Here is a 22998-nt window from a genome sequence, read left to right as displayed (position 1 = left end):
ACATTGTACTCAATATCCCGTCTCTTCAAATCTATGTAGGACTTCTGTCTGTCTAATGCAGCTTTGAGTCTGTCTCGGATAATCTTAATCTTCTACTCAGTCTGTTGTACAATCTTTGGGCCAATCAACTATCTGGCCCACTTCATCTTAACATAAGGGAGTTCTACATTTTCTGCCATAGAGTGCTTCATAGGGAGGCATCCCTATGCTTGACTGATAGCTGTTGTTATAGGCAAAATCAATCAAAGGCAAGTGTGTATCCCAACTTCCTTCAATTTCAATCACATAAGCCCAAAGTATGTCCTCCAAAATCTGGTTGATTCTTTCAGACTGGTCGTCTGTCTGTGGATGGAATGCAGTGCTAAAAGTCAATCTAGTTTCTAGGGCTTTTTGGAGACTGCCCCAGAATCTAGAAGTGAATCTCCGATCTCTATTTAATACAATGGACACTGGTACTCCATGTAACCTCACCACTTCATCAATGTACAGTTTAGCCAATCTGTCTAAACTATAATCCATCCTCACTAGCAGAAAATGTGCGGACTTGGTCAACCTGTCCACAATGATCCAAACTGCATAATGATTCTTCTGTGTACGTGGAAGTCCCATCACAAAATCCATAGTAATTCTTTTCCATTTCCACTTGGGAATTGGCAATGGCTGTAGCAACCCTACTGGCACTTGGTGTTCTGCCTATTTGCTGACATGTTAGGTATTTGGCCACATATTTTGCAATAACTTTCTTCATGCCCATCCACCAATAGTGTTCTTTAACAGTTCTGTACATTTTAGTTCCATTAAGGTGTATAGCAATGTGACACCCCTTACCCGTCTACAATGTAGCAGAGCAAGATATGCCACACTGTGTGCCAGATCACCAAATCATATTTCCATTACAATTTACCCTTTTTTAATTCATTTATTTACAATTTTTGATTAATCTGAATTTTTCGCAAATTTTATAAAAAATCCGGCAAAGTGCCGGCTGTAAATTGAAAAAACAGTTCTTCTGAATCTGTTAAAAACACTTCCTATATAATCATAATTTCAATCTCAATCAACCACCAACATATTTTCAACAATTTCTCAAATGACTTCAATATCTCAAAATTCAATTCGTTTCAAATCATACTCAATTCAATAAGAAGTGCTCAAATTTATTATCGAACATGGTTCATAGATAATTACATCAAAAGCATAATTACATGAGTTTATAATATACATTACAAAAGTTTACAAAATACAAAATATCAAAAGTAGCCTAATGTCCTACCAATGCACTGCAAATGTGAGGTGACTCTGGACTCTGTGTGTAGATCTGAAAGTTCACCCGGTCTGAGGTCTGCTGGACTCCCCAGCTATGTCTCTAGTACCTGCGCGTGGCAAAAGATACGCGCTAAGCAATTCTACTTAGTAGTGATAATATAAAATAAAATAATTAAAATAAAATAAATATGCAGAATGTATGTTTACATTTTATGTAGACTCAATTTGGCATTTATTGCAGTATTATTTGATTAAGATTTAGTAAGATTTATTTGACTGCCCGAGTAATCTATACTAGTCTACTGGACAGGATAAACGGGTAAACTGGCACTGGGTACCAAGTACCTCGGACCATCACACCATCGGTCACATTGTGTCTCCCGGTATGCAACAGAATAGCTAATAAGCTGTAATAATTATCAGGGATAAAACCCAAGTATAATAACTCAATCAACATAGCCAAGGGCTATTATAACACAGAATGGCACGTGAGGCCATAAAACACAAAATGGTATGAAGCCATATGCAGTACTTCTAACAGAACCCTATTGGCATGCCAACCTATCTAAACCAATCTTGCTAGGTGTACTAGGGCATGTTACACTCTTAAATTATACAATTCTTGAAATTTAAGTTTAGGTGTTACTATTCATTTCATTAGTCAATAAAAATGTTGACTTTTGCGTAGGCAATAGGTACATTGGTTTTAATACTCCCAACAACCACATTTTGCATTCTAAAATTGTTAGTATTGGTTGCCAATACCATTTCTAAGCTTAATGTTAGTTGTTCAAAATTTTTAGATTTTAAGCCTTATATTTACTGTTCCATTAGTCATTTTAGCAGTGGGAATTTGGACAAAGTTTTCAACATAAAAGTTGTTCATTATTGTGTCTAGTTACATTTCTTTTTTTGAATCAATCCATTTGGAGTTTTGTAGCTCAAGTTATGGCCTAAATACGATGACTGGCCGAATTGCCAACTTCCCAAATTTTCTGGACTGACCAAATCTATAGTGTTTTGTGCAGTGACTGTAGGTCACCTTTTGAACATGTTATGGTCAAAATTTGGGTTAGGTTTCTCCACGAAAGTTGTAGGTCTATGTCTCAGCTATTTTATACTAAAATTTCAGGTCAATTTGACCTTTTTACACCGAGTTATGACAAAATAAATAAATACTGTTCATTGGGTCATTTTGCCTAGGCAGAATGCAGGTCACCCCAATTAGGACAATCTTTAGGTCAACTTAGTTTGGTTTTCTGGGCATGGTTTCTTCACCAAAGATGTACCATTTTGCGTTTAGTTTCATATCCAATTGGCCTTGCACCAATTGAACCTCTACAGCTCCAGTTATTACTGCCCAAACCTGCTAGACTCATGCTCAGTCCTGCAGGTCACCAAGGGCAGCCACACTAACTTCAATTCCCACTAAACAAACCACTTCATTTATTATTCACACATAACCAATAAAACTTATTTTCACCATTACATGATCAAGGTCTCAAATTCATGCCCAACCCTAACCCTACAATATCCAATCATGCATTCACTTACCTTCCATTATCCTAAGCAATATATTGGTGTTAAAGGCAGCCACAATATCATTATAATTCTAAGAAATCTTCAAAACCCTACCAAGTTCAAGGCTGCCAAAAATTTGGGATGGGCATACACATGATGTTTATTAAGTTTCTCTGTAAATTTACACTCATTTTCACTCCTCCAACATGAATGAAAAGAGAAAGATCAAGTTTAGTCACTAACTTCTAATGGAGTGAATTTCAACCTTGCAAGAGCTCCTCCTTTCTTCTTCTTTTTGTTATCTTTAGCTTGCCCAAGGTGTAAAACCAGTTTTTAATGGGATCGCTAAGGGGTTTTATGGTGGAGTTGAAGAGGAAATGAAGCTTTTAGGTGAACAACAATGGGGGAAGCTATGGGAGCTGGTTCAGCTTGGAGAAGGAGATAAGGGTAGATGGCTTTTTGGCAAATTTGACTTCTCCTTCCTCTTTTTAATGTATTTTAAATATGTTTAGTGATTTTTGATTAGCTAAGCTTTTTAATTACCCCATGCTTACATAAGTATGAAGTAATAAATCTCATTTATTTACAATTTCTTTTCTTTCTTTTCCTATTCATTTTTAAATAATTTCTCATCAATATTTGTTCATATTTTATGTCATATAATTCACTTACATAAATCGATAAGTTGGTAAAAAATCATCTCTGAAGACGAAATGACTAAAATGTCCTCCGTTTGGCTTAACGAGCTAAAATTGTATGTACCGATTGAAAAAAATTTTTAAGCCTTCTCTTGGCATTCTAATGCCATAGAATCCTCAATGACTCTTCTCTGGAGTTCCAAAATTTATTTTATGAATTTTTTCCTGGGTTTAGGGCTTCTAGTTGCGAGGACCGTAACTTCCCACTGGGTTACCCATCGCTAGGGCACCGGCTCATTTAACTTGGTTGTATTTTATTTCTAAAATTTTTCCTAAATTTTTCTTATTAATATTTGAGTTAATTATGGTTCCTCACTTTAGTTTAAATATTTTTCCGGATGTTCTAGCTGTCCAAACTGGCACTGATCACCGAAACAGTAGAATGTATGGAGTTGCTACAGGGAGGGTGTTATAACTCTTCCCCTGTAATTTAAATTTCATCCTCGAAATTTACCTGATGAAAATAGTTGAGGGAACTATTGCCTCATCGTCTCTTCACTTTTCCAAGTTACCTCCTCGGTATTATGGTGTCTCAAAGTACTTTCACCAGTGGAATTTGTTTATTTCTCAATTCCTTCACTTCCCGAGCCAGGATCCGTACAGGTTCTTCTGTATATGTCAAATCCGGTTGGATTTCAATCTCTTCCATGGAGATGACATGTGAAGGGTCTGAGCGGTATCTTCTTAGCATAGACACATGGAATACATTATGGATTTTATCCAGTTCTGGTGGTAAAGCTAGCCGATAGGCCACTGGTCTCACACGTTCAATAACTTCATATGGGCCAATGAACCTATGGCTTAACTTACTCTTTCTTCCAAACCTCAGTACTTTCTTCCACAGTGAGACTTTGAGAAACACTTTGTCGTCAACTGCATACTCTATCTCTTTTCTCTTCAAGTCGGCATAAGATTTCTGTTTATCTGAGGCAACCTTCAAATTTGCTTTAATTATCTTCACTTTCTCCTCAGTCTGTTTCACCAGGTCTGGTCCCACCAGCTTATCTTCGCCCAATTCAGTCCAACATACTAGAGTTCTACACTTCCTTCCATACAGTGCTTCATATGGGGCCATTTGAATGCTAGCTTGATAGCTATTATTATATGCAAATTCTGCCAGTGGGAGGTATCTATCCCAACTCCCCTCAAACTCAATGACACAACTCCTCAGCATATCCTCTAGGATCTATCACATAATTCACATTGTTACTATCATTTCAATTTATCAATTATGAAAATTCAATTAGTTTTTTAGGTTTACCTAGATTACTTGTTCTGACTGTCCATCCGTCTGAGGATGAAAAGCTGTGCTAAAGTAGAGTTGTGTGCCCAAGGCTTCTTGCAACATTTTCCAGAATCTCGATGTAAATCTTGGGTCTCGATCAGATATGATGGAAAGTGAGATTCCATGCAGTCTAACAATCTCACTGATATACAATTCTGCTAGCTTCTCTAGTGAGTAGTCAGTCCTAACTGGCCAAAAATGTGCTGACTTTATCAATCTATCCACTATCACCCATACTGCATCATGCTTCTTCTGGGTGAGAGGTAGACCACTAACAAAATCTATAGTGACCTAGTCCCATTTCCATTCATGTATGATTACAGGCTGTAGCAATCTTGATGGAACTTGATGTTTTGCTTTAACTTGCTAACATGTCAAGCACTTAGTAACATTGTCAGCTATATCCTTCTTCATACAGGCCACCAATAATGAGGCTTCAAATCATTATATATTTTTGTGCTTCCTGGGTGCATAGCATAAACACTAGTGTGTGCTTGTTTCAGAATGCTAGTCTTCAGTTTCCCATCATCTGGTACACACACTTTTCCTCTATAGTACAGACACCTATCTGCTTTCACCTCATAATCAGTTTCCTTTCCCTCTGGAATTTTACCCATAATAGCCATTAATTTTTCATCTGCCTTCTGCCAATCTTGTATCTGCTGTAGCAGGTATGGCCTCACTTGTAACTCAGCCAAAATAGCTCCATCTTGAGCTAAGGACAGACGGGCATTTAGTGATCTTAAAGCTGTGATGGACTTCCTGCTCAAGGCATCAGCAACTACATTTGCCTTCCTAGGATGATAATCTATCACACAATCATAGTCCTTTAGGAATTCAATCCATCACCTCTGTCTAAGATTGAGCTCCTTTTGGGTTGGCAGATATTTTAAACTTTTGTGGTCTGTATAGATGTAGCATTTTTCCCCATACAAATAATGCCTCCATATCTTCAATGCGAAGATAATTGCTGCTAAATCCAAGTCATGAGTAGGGTAGTTCTGTTCATGTGGCCTTAACTGCCTGGAAGTATAGGCGATCACTTTTCCCTCTTGCATCAATACACATCCTAACCCATTATGCGAGGCATCACTGTAGACCACAAAGTCTTTTCCCGACACTGGCTGTGTTAACACTGGTGCTTCTGTTAACATAGCCTTCAGCCTCTCAAAACTGGCTTGGCACTTGTCGTTCCAGCCAAATTTCACATTCTTGTGTAACAACTTGGTCATTGGAGCAGCTATAAGAGAAAACCCCTTCACAAATCTTCTGTAATATCTAGCTAGCCCTAAGAAACTTCTGACCTCAGTTGTATTTCTGGGAGGCTTCCATTCCATCACTACGTCTATCTTTTTTGGATCCACTCTAATCCCCTCTGCTGATACTATGTGTCCAAGGAAGGAGATTTCACTCATCTAGAAGTCACACTTGGACAGTTTAGCATACAGCTTTTTTTCTCGCAGGGTTTGCAGAACAATCCTCAAATGTTCATCATGTTCTTCCCTAGTTTTGGAATACACCAGAATATCATCAATAAAGACCACTACAAACTGATCTAAATATGGATGGAAGATACAGTTCATAAGGTCCATAAATGTTGCTGGTGCATTTGTTAACCCGAACGACATCACCAGGAATTCATAATGCCCATACCGGGTTCTGAATGCAGTTTTTGACACATATGCACCCTTTACCCTTAACTGATGATACCCTGATCTGAGATCAATATTTGAAAATACACCGACTCCCTTTAATTGATCAAATAGATCGTCAATTCTGGGAAACGGATATTTATTCTTCACAATTACTTTGTTCAACTGCCGATAATCAATACACAATCTCAAGGTTCCATCCTTCTTTTTCACAAACAGCACCGGAGCTCCCCATGGTGACACACTGGGGCGTATGAACCCCTTATCAAGCAACTCTTGTAACTGAATTTTCAACTCTCTCAATTCAGTGGGTGCCATCCTATAAGGAGCAATAAAAATTAGTGTTGTACCCGGTATTACCTCAATAGCAAACTCGACTTCCCTTTCTGGTGGTAAACCAAGCAATTCTTTAGGAAACACGTCTGGGAAGTCTCTTACTGTGGGTATATCACACAAGTTTGGCTTAGCCTGCCTAGTATCAACCACGTGTGATAGGTAAGCTTCACAACCTTTTCTCATCAATCTTCTTGCAACTGTGGTTGAGATAACATTAGATAGGAAATCTATCCTTTCACTCATAACAATAATCTCATTACCCTCATAAGTTTTCAGAGAAATCCTCTTCAATTTGCAATCAACTATTGCCTGATGACGTAACAACCAGTCTATTCCCAAAATCACGTCAAACTTGTGGAAGGGCAATTCAATTAAGTCTGCTGAGAATTCATACCCCTGAATCCTCAACGAGAAACCTTTATACACCTTATTCACTACCACACTGTGGCCTAGTGGATTTGTGACCAGAATGTCTTGATCATTCTCCTCTACTAAAACTCCCCTCTCTACGGGTAGTTTGATGCAGATGTATGAATGAGTGGATCCTGGATCCACTAATGCATGCACAGATGTGTTGTAGAGGGAGAACATACCCCTGATGACGTCCGGGGCATCTTGCTCCTCCTGAGCTCTGATGGCATAGGCTCTAACAGGTACTCTGGCCTCTTGCCTCTCAGCTGACTCAGATGCAGGCCTCAGTGATGGACCAGCTGCCTCAGATTATCGGGCTTCCTACCCCTTTGAGGTGCAAGGGCAAGCCTGTCAGCTTATGTTGGGGCAACTGTAGTAGTCCTCTTCGGGCAATTTTTGATCTGATGTTTTGTAGGTCCACACCATAAGCATGCACCAGTCACTCACCAACAGTCTCCCTTGTGCCAGTTCTGGCAGTATGGACAGGCAGAAGATGCTGGGGCTAGTCCCCTAAACACCGTCCCTGGAGAGTTGCCCACTGATGGTGTGGATTGGCTTCTCCTAGGTGTGAAATATGGTCTGGGCCCTTGGGACTGACCCTGATCTTGTGGTTGTCCTGAACCCTGAGTAGGAGGACCCTTACTCTTCTTACTGGGAGTAAAGAATGAACTGGACTGACCTGGACCCCTCTTCTGCTGTCTTTCCCTTCTATTTTGCTCATTTATTCGGACTCTTTCTACTTTCGATGCAGCATCTACTAATTTGGCAAAATCTGTGATCTCCAATGCTGTTATCATGACTTTGATATTGTCATTGAGCCCTTCTTCGAACCTTCTGCACCTCTCTAACTCTGTAGGGACTATCTCTCTCCCATACCTGCTTAGTTTGATGAATTCTCGCTCATAATCTACCACTAATAGTTGCCCCTGTCTCAGACTGATAAATTCTCTTCTTCTTTCTTCTAAATATACATTATTGACATACTTCTTTCTGAACTCTGTGAGGAAGAAATCCCAGGTGATCCGATCTGATTGCACCTCACTGGTTACTGTGTCCCACCACTGGTATGCATCATCCTAAAGTAGGGACACAACACCCTCCAGGTTCTGCTCGGGGGTGCAATGAAGTTGTTTTAGCACTCTGATTGTTTTATCCAACAAGTTTTCCGCTGTCATAGGGTCATTCTCCTTCTTTCCAAAGAAATCCACAGCCCCATGTTTTCGCAGTTTATCTAAATGGGATTTCTGTGGTACTGGTGGAGGTTGTGGCTGTGATTGTGGTGGTGGTATTGCCCCCATCATTTGCTGGTAAAATTCGGTCATTTGCTGAAATAATGCAAACTGAGGTTGGGCAGGTGCCTCAGCTGCTGGTGGAGCAGATTCTCCCTTGCCCCCAGATTCAACCCTTGGTGGAGCACGACTCTCCACCTCTTCATCAACTGCTCTTTCAGAAGCAGGATCCATATCCTGATCAAAATAACAAAATAAATAAATCTGCATCAGTGTCACCTCAACACTTACAAATGTAATGCAATGGTATGCACTCTATCTAGGCTCAAAAACGCCTAAACCGATGCTCTGATACCACTAAATGTGACACCCCTTACCCGTCTACAGTGTAGCCGAGCAAAATATGCCACACAGTGTGCCGGAGCACCAAATCATATTTCCATTACAATTTACCCTTTTTTAATTCATTTATTTATAATTTTTGATTAATCTGAAATTTTCACAAATTTTATAGAAAATCCGACAGAGTGCCGGCTGTAAATTAGAAAAATAGTTCTTCTGAATCCGTTAAAAACACTTCCTATATAATCATAATTTCAATCTCAGTCAACCACCAACATATTTTCAACAATTTCTCAAATGACTTCAATATCTCAAAATTCAATTCGTTTCAAATCATACTCAATTCAATAAGAAGTGCTCAAATTTATTATCGAACATGGTTCATAGAAAATTAAATCAAAAGCATAATTACATGAGTTTATAATATACATTACAAAAGTTTACAAAATACAAAATATCAAAAGTAGCCTAATGTCCTACTAATGCACTACAAATGTAAGGTGACTCTGGACTATGTGTGCAGATCTGAAAGTTCACCTCGTCTGAGGTCTGCTGGACTCCCCAGCTATATCTCCAGTACTTGCGCGTGGCAAAAGCGACACGCTAAGCAATTCTGCTTAGTGGTGATAATATAAAATAAAATAACTAAAAGAAAATAAATATGCAGAATGTATGTTTACATTTTATGTAGACTCAATTTGGCATTTATTGTAGTATTATTCGATTAAGATTTAGTAAGATTTATTTGACTACCCGAGTAACCTATACTAGTTGACTAGACTGGATAAACGGGTAAACTGGCACTGGGTACCAAGTACCTCGGACCATCGCACCATCGGTCACATTGTGTCTCCCGGTGTGCAACAGAATAGCTAATAAGCTGTAATAATTATCAGGGATAAAACCCAAGTATAACAACTCAATCAACATAGCCAAGGGCTATTATAACACAGAATGGCACGTGAGGCCATAAAACACAGAATGGCATGAAGCCATATGCAGTACTGCTAATGGAACCCTATTGACATGCCAACCTATCAAAACCAATCTTGCTAGGTGTACTAGGACATGTTATACTCTTAAATTGTACAATTCTTGAAATTTAAGTTTAGGTGTTACTATTTATTTCATTAGTCAACAAAAATGTTGACTTTTGCATAGGCAATAGGTACATTGGTTTTAATACTCCCAATATACCACATTTTGCATTCTAAAATTGTTGGTATTAGTTGCCAATACCATTTTTAAGCTTAATGTTAGTTGTTCAAAATTTCCAGATTTCAAGCCTTGTATTTACTGTTCCATTAGTCATTTTTGCAGTGGGAATTTGGCAATGTTGTCAACATGAAAGTTGTTCCTTATTGTGTCTAGTTAAATTTAGTTTTTTGAATCACTCCATTTGGAGTTTTGTAACTCAAGTTATGGCCTAAATACCATGACTGGCTGGATTGCCAACTTCCCAGATTTTCTGGACTGACTAAACCTACAGTGTTTTGTACAGTGACTGTAGGTCACCTTTTGAACATGTTATGGTCAAAATTTGAGTTAGGTTTCTTCATGAAAGTTGTAGGCCTATGTTTCATATATTTTCTAGTAAAATTTCAGGTCAATTGGACCTTTTTACACTGAGTTATGACCAAATATTCATTTGGCCATTTTGCCCAGGCAGAATGCAGGTCACCCGGATTAGGGCAATCTTTAGGTCAACTTGGTTTGGTTTTTTGGGCATGGTTTCTTCACCAAAGTTGTGCCATTTTGTGTCTAGTTTTATGTCCAATTAGCCTTGCACCAATTGAACCTCTATAGCTTTAGTTATTGCTGCCCAAACCTACTGGACTCATGCCCAGTCCTGTAGGTCACCAAGGGCAACCACACTAACTTCAATTCCCACTAAACAAACCACTTCATTTATTATTCACACATAACCAAATGGTCAGTAATTGACTATTAAAACTTATTTTCACCATTACATGATCAAGGTCTCAAATTCATGCCCAACCCTAACCCTACTATATCCAATCATGCATTCACTTACCTTCCATTACCCTAAGCAATATATTGGTATTAAAGGCAGCCACAATATCATTATAATTCTAAGAAATCTTCAAAACCCTACCAAGTTCAAGGCTGCCGAAAATTTGGGATGGGCATACACATGATGTTTATTAAGTTTCTTTGTAAATTTACACTCATTTTCACTCCTCCAACATGAATGAAAAGAGAAAGATCAAGTTTAGTCAGTAATCTCTAATGGGGTGAATTTCAACCTTGCAAGAGCTCCTCCTTTCTTCTTCTTTTTGTTATCTTTAGCTTGTCCAAGGTGTAAAACCAGTTTTTAATGGGATCACTAAGGGGTTTTATGGTGGAGTTGAAGAGGAAATGAAGCTTTTGGGTGAACATCATTGGGGGAAAGCTATGAGAGCTGGTTCGGCTTGGAGAAGGAGATAAGGGCATATGGCTTTTTGGCAAATTTGACTTCTCCTTCCTCTTTTTAATGTATTTTAAATATGTTTAGTGATTTTTGATTAGCCAAGCTTTTTAATTACCTCATGCTTACATAAGCATGAAGAAATAAATCTCATTTATTTACAATTTCTTTTCTTTCTTTTCCTAATCATTTTTAAATAATTTCTCATCAATATTTGTTCATATTTTATGTCATATAATTCACTTACATAAATGGACAAGTTGGTCAAAAATCATATCTGAAGATGAAATGACTAGTTGACTGGACTGGATAAACGGGTAAACTGGCACTGGGTACCAAGTACCTCGGACCATTGCACCATTGGTCACATTGTGTCTTCTGGTGTGCAACAGAATAGCTAATAAGCTGTAATAATTATCAGGGATAAAACCCAAGTATAACAACTCAATCAACATAGCCAAGGGCTATTATAACACAGAATGGCACGTGAGGCCATAAAACACAGAATGGCATGAAGCCATATGCAGTACTGCTAACAGAACCCTATTGGCATGCCAACCTATCAAAACCAATCTTGCTAGGTGTACTAGGGCATGTTATACTCTTAAATTGTACAATTCTTGAAATTTAAGTTTAGGTGTTACTATTTATTTCATTAGTCAACAAAAATGTTGACTTTTGCATAGGCAATAGGTACATTGGTTTTAATACTCCCAAAATACCACATTTTGCATTCTAAAATTGTTGGTATTGGTTGCCAATACCATTTTTAAGCTTAATGTTAGTTGTTCAAAATTTCCAAATTTCAATCCTTGTATTTACTGTTCCATTAGTCATTTTTGTAGTGGGAATTTGGCAAAGTTGTCAACATAAAAGTTGTTCCTTATTGTGTCTGGTTACATTTAGTTTTTTGAATCACTCCATTTGGAGTTTTGTAACTCAAGTTATGGCCTAAATACCATGACTGGCCGGATTGCCAACTTCCCAGATTTTCTGGACTGACTAAACCTACAGTGTTTTGTACAGTGACTGTAGGTCACCTTTTGAACATGTTATGGTCAAAATTTGAGTTAGGTTTCTTCATGAACGTTATAGGTCTATGTTTCATATATTTTTTGGTAAAATTTCAGGTCAATTGGACCTTTTTACACTGAGTTATGAGCAAATATTCATTTAGCCATTTTGCCCAGGCAGAATGCAGGTCACTCGGATTAGGGCAATCTTTAGGTCAACTTGGTTTGGTTTTCTGGGCATGGTTTCTTCACCAAAGTTGTGCCATTTTGTGTCTAGTTTTATGTCCAATTGGTCTTGAACCAATTGAACCTCTATAGCTTTAGTTATTGCTGCCCAAACCTACTGGACTCATGCCCAGTCCTGTAGGTCACCAAGGGCAGCCGCACTAACTTCAATTCCCACTAAACAAACCACTTTATTTATTATTCACACATAACCAAATGGTCAGTAATTGACCATTAAAACTTATTTTCACCATTACATGATCAAGGTCTCAAATTCATGCCCAACCCTAACCCTACTATATCCAATCATGCATTCACTTACCTTCCATTATCCTAAGCAATATATTGGTGTTACAGGCAGCCACAATATCATTATAATTCTAAGAAATCTTCAAAACCCTACCAAGTTCAAGGCTACCGAAAATTTGGGATGGGCATACACATGATGTTTATTAAGTTTCTTTGTAAATTTACACTCATTTTCACTCCTCCAACATGAATGAAAAGAGAAAGATCAAGTTTAGTCAGTAATCTCTAATGGAGTGAATTTCAACCTTGCAAGAGCTCCTCCTTTCTTCTTCTTTTTGTTATCTTTAGCTTGTCCAAGGTGTAAAACCAGTTTTTAATGGGATCACTAAGGGTTTTTACGGTGGAGTTGAAGGGGAAATGAAGCTTTTGGGTGAACAACATTGGGGGAAAGCTATGGGAGCTGGTTCGGCTTGGAGAAGGAGATAAGGGCAGATGGCTTTTTGGCAAATTTGACTTCTCCTTCCTCTTTTTAATGTATTTTAAATATGTTTAGTGATTTTTGATTGGCCAAGCTTTTTAATTACCTCATGCTTACATAAGCATGAAGAAATAAATCTCATTTATTTACAATTTCTTTTCTTTCTTTTCCTAATCATTTTTAAATAATTTCTCATCAATATTTGTTCATATTTTATGTCATATAATTCACTTACATAAATGGAAAAGTTGGTCAAAAATCATATCTGAAGACAAAATGACCAAAATGCCCTCCGTTTGGCTTAACGAGCTAAAATTGTGTGTACCGATTGAAAAATTTTTCTAAGCCTTTTCTTGGCATTCTAATGCCATAGAATCATCAATGACTCTTCTCTGGATTCCCAAAATTTATTTTATGAATTTTCTCCTGGGTTTAGGGCTTCTAGTTGCGAGGACCGCAACTTTCCACTGGGTTACCCATCGGTAGGGCATCGGCTCATTTAACTTGGTTGTATTTTATTTCTAAAATTTTTCCTAAATTTTTCTTATTAATATTTGAGTTAATTATGGTTCCTCACTTTAGTTTAAATATTTTTCCAGACGTTGTAGCTGTCTGGACCGATACTGGTCACCGGAACAGTAGAATGTATGGAGTTGCTACAGGGAGGGTGTTACAAGCAAATGGTGAGTAATATGCTTCCTGCAAAATGATCTACCTCAATTCAAACTCTTCAGGAATGCACATTCTGCCCTGGTATAGCAACAAGCCCTCATCATTCACTGAAAATTTTGGTTTCTTGCCATCCCGAGCCTCTTCTATTAATTTCACATATTTATCATCATTCTGAGCTGCCATTTTAATTTGATCAATCAACACTGGCTTTACTTGCCAAGTAGCTAGCATCCGTCTGTCATCATCTATCTCCAAATTTTCATGTAATGCCTTTAAATCGTGCACCATGGCTATAGGTGAAACTCTCAAACTAGCCATGATCTTGCTACTTAAGGCATCAGCTACCACATTTGCTTTCCCAGACTGGTAATCTATCAAGCAGCCATAATCATTTATCAGCTCTAACCATCTCCTTTTCCTCAAATTTAACTCCTGTGTACCCAGATACTTTAAACTTTTGTGGTCCATGTAGATGTAGCACTTTTCCCCATACAGATAGTGTCTCCAAATTTTCAAGGCAAAGACTATTACCACTAGCTCTAAGTCATATGTAGAATAATTCCTCTCGTTTGGTTAAGCTAGAGTGAAGCATAGGCAATGACATTTCTATCTTGCATCAGCATACAGCCTAAACCATTGTGAGAAGCATCACTGTATATGGTATATTCTTTACCTAGAGTAGGTAACGTCAGGACTGGAGCTTCAGTTAAACACTTCTTCAACTCATCAAAACTCATTTGACACTGCTCAGTCCACTGAAATTTAACATCTTTCCAAAGCAACTTGGTTAGTGGAGATGCTAACATGGAGAATCTCTTTACAAACCTACGGTAATAACTGGCCAAACCAAGGAAACTTCGAACTTTTGTAACATTTATGGGTGGCTTCTAATTAAGGATAGCTTTTACCTTGCTGGGATCCACCTTAATACCCTCAGTAGATATAATGTGCCCTAAAAAGATAATCTCCTTTAGCTAAAATTCACATTTAGACAGTTCGGCATATAATTGTTTCTCCCTTAAGGTCTGTAGCACAATTCTCAGATGCTTACCATGCTCTTCTGCATTCTTCGAATGCACCAAAATATCATTAATGAACACTACAACAAATTGATTTAGATATGGCCTGAAGATAGTGTTCATCAAGTCCATAAAAGCAGTTGGAGCATTAGTCAACCCGAATGGCATCTCTAAGAACTCATAGTGACCATAGCAAGTTCTGAAGGCAATTTTAGGCATATTCTGCTCCTGCACCCTCAACTGATAATATCCCGATCTCAAATCAATTTTGGAGAACACAGCTGCATCTTTCAGCTGATCAAACAAATCATCAATCCATGGTAGAGGATATCTATTCTTTATTGTCACCTTGTTCAACTGTTTGTAGTAGGTACACAGATGGAGAGTACCATCCTTCTTCTTAATAAACAACACTGGCGCTCCCTAAGGTGACACACTAGGGCGGATGAAACCCTTATCTAGCAATTCTTGTAACTACTTCTTTAACTCTTTTAATTCAGTAGGTGCCATTCTATAAGGAGTAATAAAAATTGGCTCCACACTAGGCATAACCTTAATTTCAAACTACACTTCTCTTTCTGGAGGCAATCCTGGTAATTATTCAGAAAAAAATGTCCAAAAAATCACATACTGTAGGGATATCCTTTAGACTTGGGTTCCCCACTTGGGTGTCCATCACATGAGCCAAATAAGCTTCACACCCCTTTCGAATCATCTTTCTAGCAAGTGCAGCTGAAATGATATTTGATGGCAATAACTGCCTTTCCCCGTGTATTACTACATCTCCATACTGAGGGAGACTAAAAGTGACTGTCTTTAGTCTACAATCAATCATGGCATGATACCTGACTAGCCAATCCATGCCCAAGATGATATCATAATCTATTAAGGGCATTTTAATCAAATCAGATAAGAATGTATGTCCTTGGATCACCAATGGACAATCCTTATATAGTCTGTTCGCCTTAACCTCTTGTCTTAAAGGATTAGTCACTAGCACCTCAAAATCCATTTTCATGTAAGGAACAATAACAAAATAAGCAATACTAGCACTAACATAAGAATGTGTAGAACCGGAATCAAACAACACATAAACATCTTGCTCAAAGATGGAAAATGTACCAGTTATTATATTAGAAGTCTCAGCCTCTTCCCTTTGATGAATGGTGTACACTTCTGGCTAGTGCACCACTAGTTGATTCAGAGTGCCTTGACTGTCAGAGGTGTTACCCCTTCCTCTGCCTCTACCTCTACTAATTGTTTGAGAACCCTTGGAGGCAAAACCTTGGATTCACCCTTCAGTTGTGGCAGGTGGCTCAGATCTGAGGGCACTAGTGAAATCTTTAGCAAAATGTCCCGTACCACCGTAGTTGTAGCAGGCTCCAATAGCTCTGTAACATACCCCTCCATCGGTCTGGCCACATGCCTCACAGAGACAAACTGATAGTGCTCATTTGGGTGTCTCTTGGGTAGTTTTGAGTGGCCTCTGTCTTAAGGATCTCCCTCTACCAGATACTGGGACTTGTACTTGCATATTTCCAACCATTGGCTGGAAGAATGTGGTCATTTATTGTGCGAATTGTACAGGGAACTGTTGCACGAGTGGGACTGGTGTAGCTGACCCACCGACATTATAAGGAGCTGGGGCTTCCCCCTGTGCCTCAGTCGCAACTGATTGTTCTACTATATGATCCCCTTCTTCCATTTCAATTCATGGAGATTTTTACTTCCTGACAACCAACACAAGGAGATTTCTCTCCATTAGTCCATATTCATGATGTAATGCACTATATGTATCAATTAATGACATTTGAGCAATATCAAGAAATAATTTTAAATTCATAATTCAGAACTCATTTCAAAAACCTAGCTCTGATACCACTAAAACATGTCACACCTTACCCCTCTGTAAGGTATAACATGATCCCGTAGTATACCTAATGAATTACCGAACTTCACCTACCGATAAACCATTAAATATACTACAAAGGATTTTAAAATAATTCCATTTTATTTTAGAGTTTAAAGAGATAATAAAAGAGTTATTAAAGTATCCTTGGATTGGATATATGCCATAAATTTGATTTAGAAATAAATTAGCATTTTAAAATTTTACAAAATTTTTGCATGGTGATGGCTAAAACTATGTAAAAACAGTTCTTCAAACCTGTTGAAAATCAATTTATAAAAATATATCATACACAATTTGAACACAATCAAACTCAAATAATTTCTTTTCATTCATCCAATACCATGAAAGTGTGTTCATCTCATGTATAAATCAAAATAAATGTTCTTATACAAATTTACAAACCAAAAGATAACAAAATATTATTACAATTTCATTTGTACAATTGCTCATTTTGTCTTTTAGATACATATGGACAAATTTACATCAAAATGAATTTACAAAGGGTATAACTAATGTACCCGAAAATGGTCCAAACACAGCTTCAACCATAGCTACAAGCAGCTCACTTTGCTGCTTTGCCTTTCTCCTTATCGGCGATAGCATAAAGAAGCTATCACTGAGTATTTCACTCAGTGGTGCATAACTAATAATTTAAAAACTCAATATAGAGCATAATTTATCAAAACATAACATTCTCATTTTTCATAATCAGGAAAACATCACAGAAATTTCCAATCATAGCAATTCATTTAATTAAAATCACATTTCATTTTAAGAATCACATTTCACAAGTGTTGCTAACAACACACAGTTTAGGCCATGACACAAAATTTCTAGTCAATGTCGTGTTATACACCACGATAAAACAATCTACAACCTCACTAATTATTATTAATGAGGGAGGTGGCTAGCTAGCTATATGAGTACTCATCCGAACTCAACCTCAACAGGTAAACCAGAGAGTGAGGATCACATAATGGAACTCAACCCCATAAAAGGAGGAGGAACACAATAAGGGACTGTCATGCTAACTATGGTTTAAAAACAATTTTCAAAGGTTTCTCAATAAATAATCACATTTGCAAAAACAATAACCACATTCAAATCATCATAAAACCCAAAAAGTGTTGGCAACACACAAATTTTCTCAAACACTTCTAAAATCATTCAAAACCGGCCCACCCTCATACTACAATGATATAAAAGGGCTAACATCTGCCTTCCCACATTCATAATTTCATTTCATAAATTAAAGTCCTCGAATGCAAGAAAAATTATAACTCATTTATAATAACATTTTCAAATCAATTACAAAGTTGAAAATAAGAAAAAAAAGATTAGTTGTGCACAAACCTTAAATGAGTCTCTTTGTTTATGTTTTAAGCCCTCCCTTCCTTGGGAAGTCTCTTTGTCCACTGGAATCACACAATTACTATGCTTTAATACTCATCCCAATCATCTCCAATAGCTAATCAAATAAATATCTAATGCATTCCTAAGTAGATTTTGAAATTTTAAGGCATTCTAGGTTCAGGGCAATTCTGGACCCTGACTTTGCAACCCCATTGCAACCTTGTTCCAGTCATAATTTGGGAAAGTGATCTCAATAAAAGTTATTCCTCTATGTCTTAGTTTTATTTTCCTTTTTGAATCACTCAATTTGGAGTTCTATATCTCAAGTTATGGCCCAATTACTAAACACATTTGTTGGTACCATATCCTGAAATTCTTGGTTTTTCATATTTATATCTTAACTTTACATTCTATATCCGGGTATCTTAAATTCATAATTTGGCCCTAGTCCTTAAAATAATATTTTAGCCCTTTGTCTAAGGTTTCCAAATCATTTTTAATCACTTCAATTGGAGTTTTATAGAGGAAATTATGGCTTGATAACCATTCTGAGGTCACAGGGCAATTTGGCTAAGGTGTACGAAATCCAAATTTAGCATTCCTGAATTACCCTAACAAGTCCTCTACTTTGTCCTAAAAGCTGGGTTCTGGTCAAAACATGAAGTTTTTAGTTCTATGTCTTATGAAACTTTTGGCTTTGGAATCACCTAATTTTCATTTTTGTAGCCCAAGTTATGGCAATTTTGCCAAACCTGGTCAGATGCCTACTCCTTCACATTTTCTAGGTTCAGTCTAGCACTATGGTAAATTTGCTAGACAAATTTTGTCTAGCAATTTGATTAGGTTAGGGTCATAATTTGGCTCCATGGTCTTCATAAGAATTGTTCTCCTATGTCTCAGATTTTCATTAGCTTAAGAATCACCTAAATTGGAGTATTCTAAAGTGAGTTATGCCTAATTTGCTAAGTACTATTCATTTGGCATTTTTGTCAGGTCCAAAATTTCAATCCTGGATTCATAGTCCAATTAGGCAACCTATGGTCATTTTCTATGCAAGGTGTCTTCATAAAAATTCTATGATTATGTCTTAACTTTTATTTCCAATTGGTTTCACACTAATTAGAGTTAAATAGCTCAACTTATGAGCAATTATATGCACTAGAATTCCAGCAACTCAGCCACTTTTCCATTTCATTAATTCCTCTTACCAACCAACACCATTTCTCATCAATACACACATCAATGGTCATTATTTGGCCTTATACACATGAATTACACTTCATACCACAAAACCCCAATTCCACCAAAACCCTAATTTCCACTTCATCACAAATTTCTACAACTCATGTAATTCAAACACACTAATCAAGCATACATCATTACCTAAGCTTGAATTCAAGTTTAATTTCATCAACTCACTCAAAACCCTAATTTACCTAGGTTGGCTGAAATTCCCTCTCACAATTCATACCATATTTCTTTCATTTTTTCATGTCAATTCTCTAGATTTAAACCTAATTCAATGAATTATAGGATTTCTCACTTACCTTATTGAGTAGATTGTGTATCTTCCAAATCTTCACTTCCTTTGATTTTTCTTGCTCCCAATCTTCCTACCAAAATCAAATAACAAGACTTTACTTTGGTGGCTATGGAAATTAGGAAGGAAATTCAAGGTTTTTAAGCTTAACAATGGAGAAAAATAGAGGGACGAAGAGAGAAGGTTGAGCCAGCCATGAAGGTTGAAGATGATAAGATTTTTGTTTTATTTTTAGCTAATTTTGTCTTCTTATAATATTTATATAATTATCCAAAAATAATTTATTTAAGTTATAATTTTAATTGTGTCATGAATATGTCATGCTTATGTCATAATGGAATTAAAATTTTAAGTTTTCATTTCTTTTACTTCCTTTACACATTTTTACTTCAATTTTCATCAATATTTCTTCATTTTCAATCCATAAATTTCACTTAATTTAATTGACATTTTGATCAAAAGTCACCTCTTCAAGTGAAATGACCAAAATGTCCCTCATCGGGTAGTCCATCTTTTGCCATAGTACTCAATGAGTCCTTAAATTTTAATTCACTTATTGGTACTTATTCTCTTTTCAATTCTATGATTTTTACATTCCTAATAATTTCTAAATAATTCCTTCATTAAGGTCTCCATAGGGTTCCAAACGAATTTAGGGTAGCAACTGAATTTATAGTCACTTCGCGTGTAAGTCACTCATTACTGGGACCTAGGCTCATTTAACCTATTTGTTCTTCCTTACTCTTATTTTCATCGAACCTCATTTAGTCTGTATTACTCTTGTTTATGACTTCTCTATGTAATTTAAGTTTAGTTCTAGACATTCTACACATATCCAGACAGACATTAGTCATTGGAACAGTAGAAAGAACGGAATTAATTAGTATGAGGGTGTTATATATTTTATTTAAAATTATTTATTAATTAAAAAAATTAAGGTGTATTAATTAATTTTTTAAATTTTATTTTTATTTCTATTAAGTATGATAATAATTTTTATTATTTTTTATAATTCATCTTATCACATTTCTCTTTGCCTTAATTATTATGTGAGATAAATTGTAATTGAATCAAATTATAAAAAATTTTATTATAATTTAAGTGATTAAATATTTTTTTTAATTACTATTAAAAAATCTTAAGCATGTATTATTTAAACACATTTATTGTTGTACTTATTATATATATTTCTCAAAACGTTTTGGTATCAGGATCAGCTCATGGAAGTAAAAATGGAAAGGGCCCATTTATTATGGAAGTGAAGATAGTCTTAAACGACAACGGAATGACCAATAATATTTCTATTCTGAGTGTTATGGTTGGACTACCGGTAACATATATAATATCAGCTGTTATAAGTACTAATGTTGCCTGCCTTTTAACTAATTACTGAAAAACAACTAATTTTAATAAAATTGGGTGAAGGATTCGGGAGCTTTTCTGGAGAAGAGATATGCTGGATTAACAAGAGTGGAAATTCAATGCACTGAAGAAAAGGATTTGTACAACTTTACGACTAATTACCAGTGGGGATATCAGGTCAGTTATCAAGCTTTACTACATGGGCTCATTTGGTATCTCTTTTTATAATTTAATTATTAAATAAATTTCTATAAATGATATTTTTTTCTTTATTGTTTTACATGTTTTAAAAAAAATGACAAATTTACACTTGATTCTTTCAATTCAATTCCACCACGACCTAAATTTGGATCGTAACCAGCATTCGAAATTAAGGCCTTTGAAACCAATAATTAATAAACCTTAAAAATAAAATATTCAATATGATATCACATAGTTTTCTAAAATATATATCTAATAATACTCAAAATAATATATTTGTGGATTTCTCATAATTTCCCTATAACTCCACTATAATGTAAAACTCATTATTTTTATCAGCAATTAAATAAATATTTCTGATAAGTTGGTAAAATATATATTTTAAAATAGGAAAATTTTAAATCTCTATCTGCGGAATATTTTACGAATGAAACTGAATGTGTGCTCAAATTTAATTTTTAAAATTTTGAAACCTGAAAAACAGTTCAATAAATATGATATTAAATAAATGATCTAATATCTATAAGTATAACTTTTTAATCACTAGTCGAAGCATTATGTCAATATCACTGGTGTCACAATTCAATTTTATGGGCGGATTGGTACTTAGAACTTAGGTCAGAATGATATTAGATTTTGAATTGATATAAAGTTTCTGTAGTTTGTAGTAAGTTTCATTTTTTTCAAATTCAAACTCAAGCCCAAACATAGTAATAAAATATTTATTAAACATTATAAAATATAATATTAAAAAGTAAATTGGGAATCTAACTCAATTCAACACACAACACAATAATTTGAAAAGCCTAGCTTAAAGTGATAGTCAATATCCATGATCTATTTAATACTATTAATTTTTTATTAATTAATACAATCTATTATTAATACTACAGCGAAGCTCTAGGAATGAAACAAAATAAAATAATTAAATACATAAGTAAATAAATAAAATAAAAATGACTAAATGAATAATACCATAACCTATGAAAAAAAAAAAACATATTGGACTCTAAAAGAAAAGTGCTTCTCCTGCAACATTGAAAAAAAAAAAAAAAAACATATTGAGTAGGAATAAATATTCTACTATGAGAGTTTATATATTTATTATAGTTATAACTAGTCATCCGCTTGCGTATTGCACATAAATAATTTAAACTTTTTATTTTTATATTTTATTTAACTTAAATTAGGTGAACTTCAACTGATTAAATTATTTATTTTTTATATATTAACAAAAAATTTAGTTATTGTATTGATTTAGTAGTATTTGATTTAAATTGAAATAATCGACCGAATTAAAGCATTCAATCTATATATAATTAAAGCATATTAGAGATTATGAATGAAAAAAAAAATCTAATTCTATCAAATAAAAAGTTTATCTGGAAAAAAAAAAGAATTATGATTAGATAGGAGCCTCTGAACCTATAAGTTCCACTAAAATTAACATGGTAGTGGAAAAATATGCATTTTGCCACAATCCCAGACAAAAATACTTTACATATTCATTCTCCTTAATATTGCCATATTTACTACCCACAGCTCTCCAAACTTCAGCCTTAAATTCATTCATATCTCTTGATTTTCTTCTTCAAATTTTATTATCTCTTTGCTACTATTGTGCTCTTCTGTAAGAAATCAGTTTGTAACAACTCTCTGTTGCACCACTGTCTTGCTTGACATAACATCTGATAATTAACAATATGTTCTCATACTCATTTGTCCTCCATACTAACATCATTTGTCTAGTGCCATGTACTCTATTGTATTCTGGAAGATACCTCTTACTGACAAACTCTTCTAGAA

At 35.7% G+C, this 22998-nt stretch overlaps 1 protein-coding gene across 5 annotated transcripts in view; it reads left to right on the top strand.

The window, feature by feature from the left end:
- Window positions 1-22998, top strand: part of LOC110669126 (beta-galactosidase 6) — a 120479-nt gene that overhangs the window by 39324 nt on the left and 58157 nt on the right. For all 5 annotated transcript variants that reach the window (XR_009140794.1, XR_009140793.1, XM_058129258.1 and 2 more), the window contains exons 13-14: window positions 20841-20959; window positions 21055-21168. Coding sequence is in view for 3 of the 5 variants with exons in the window: in XM_058129258.1 (XP_057985241.1) it covers window positions 20841-20959; window positions 21055-21168 (233 nt within the window). In the remaining 2 variants the exon portion in view is untranslated. The remainder of the gene's footprint in view (window positions 1-20840; window positions 20960-21054; window positions 21169-22998) is intronic.

This window comes from Hevea brasiliensis, chromosome 10 (assembly GCF_030052815.1).
Source record: "Hevea brasiliensis isolate MT/VB/25A 57/8 chromosome 10, ASM3005281v1, whole genome shotgun sequence".
NCBI lineage: Eukaryota > Viridiplantae > Streptophyta > Magnoliopsida > Malpighiales > Euphorbiaceae > Hevea > Hevea brasiliensis.
The sequence above is the reverse complement of the archived record's forward strand: the minus strand, read 5'-3'. Positions and strand labels throughout refer to the sequence as shown.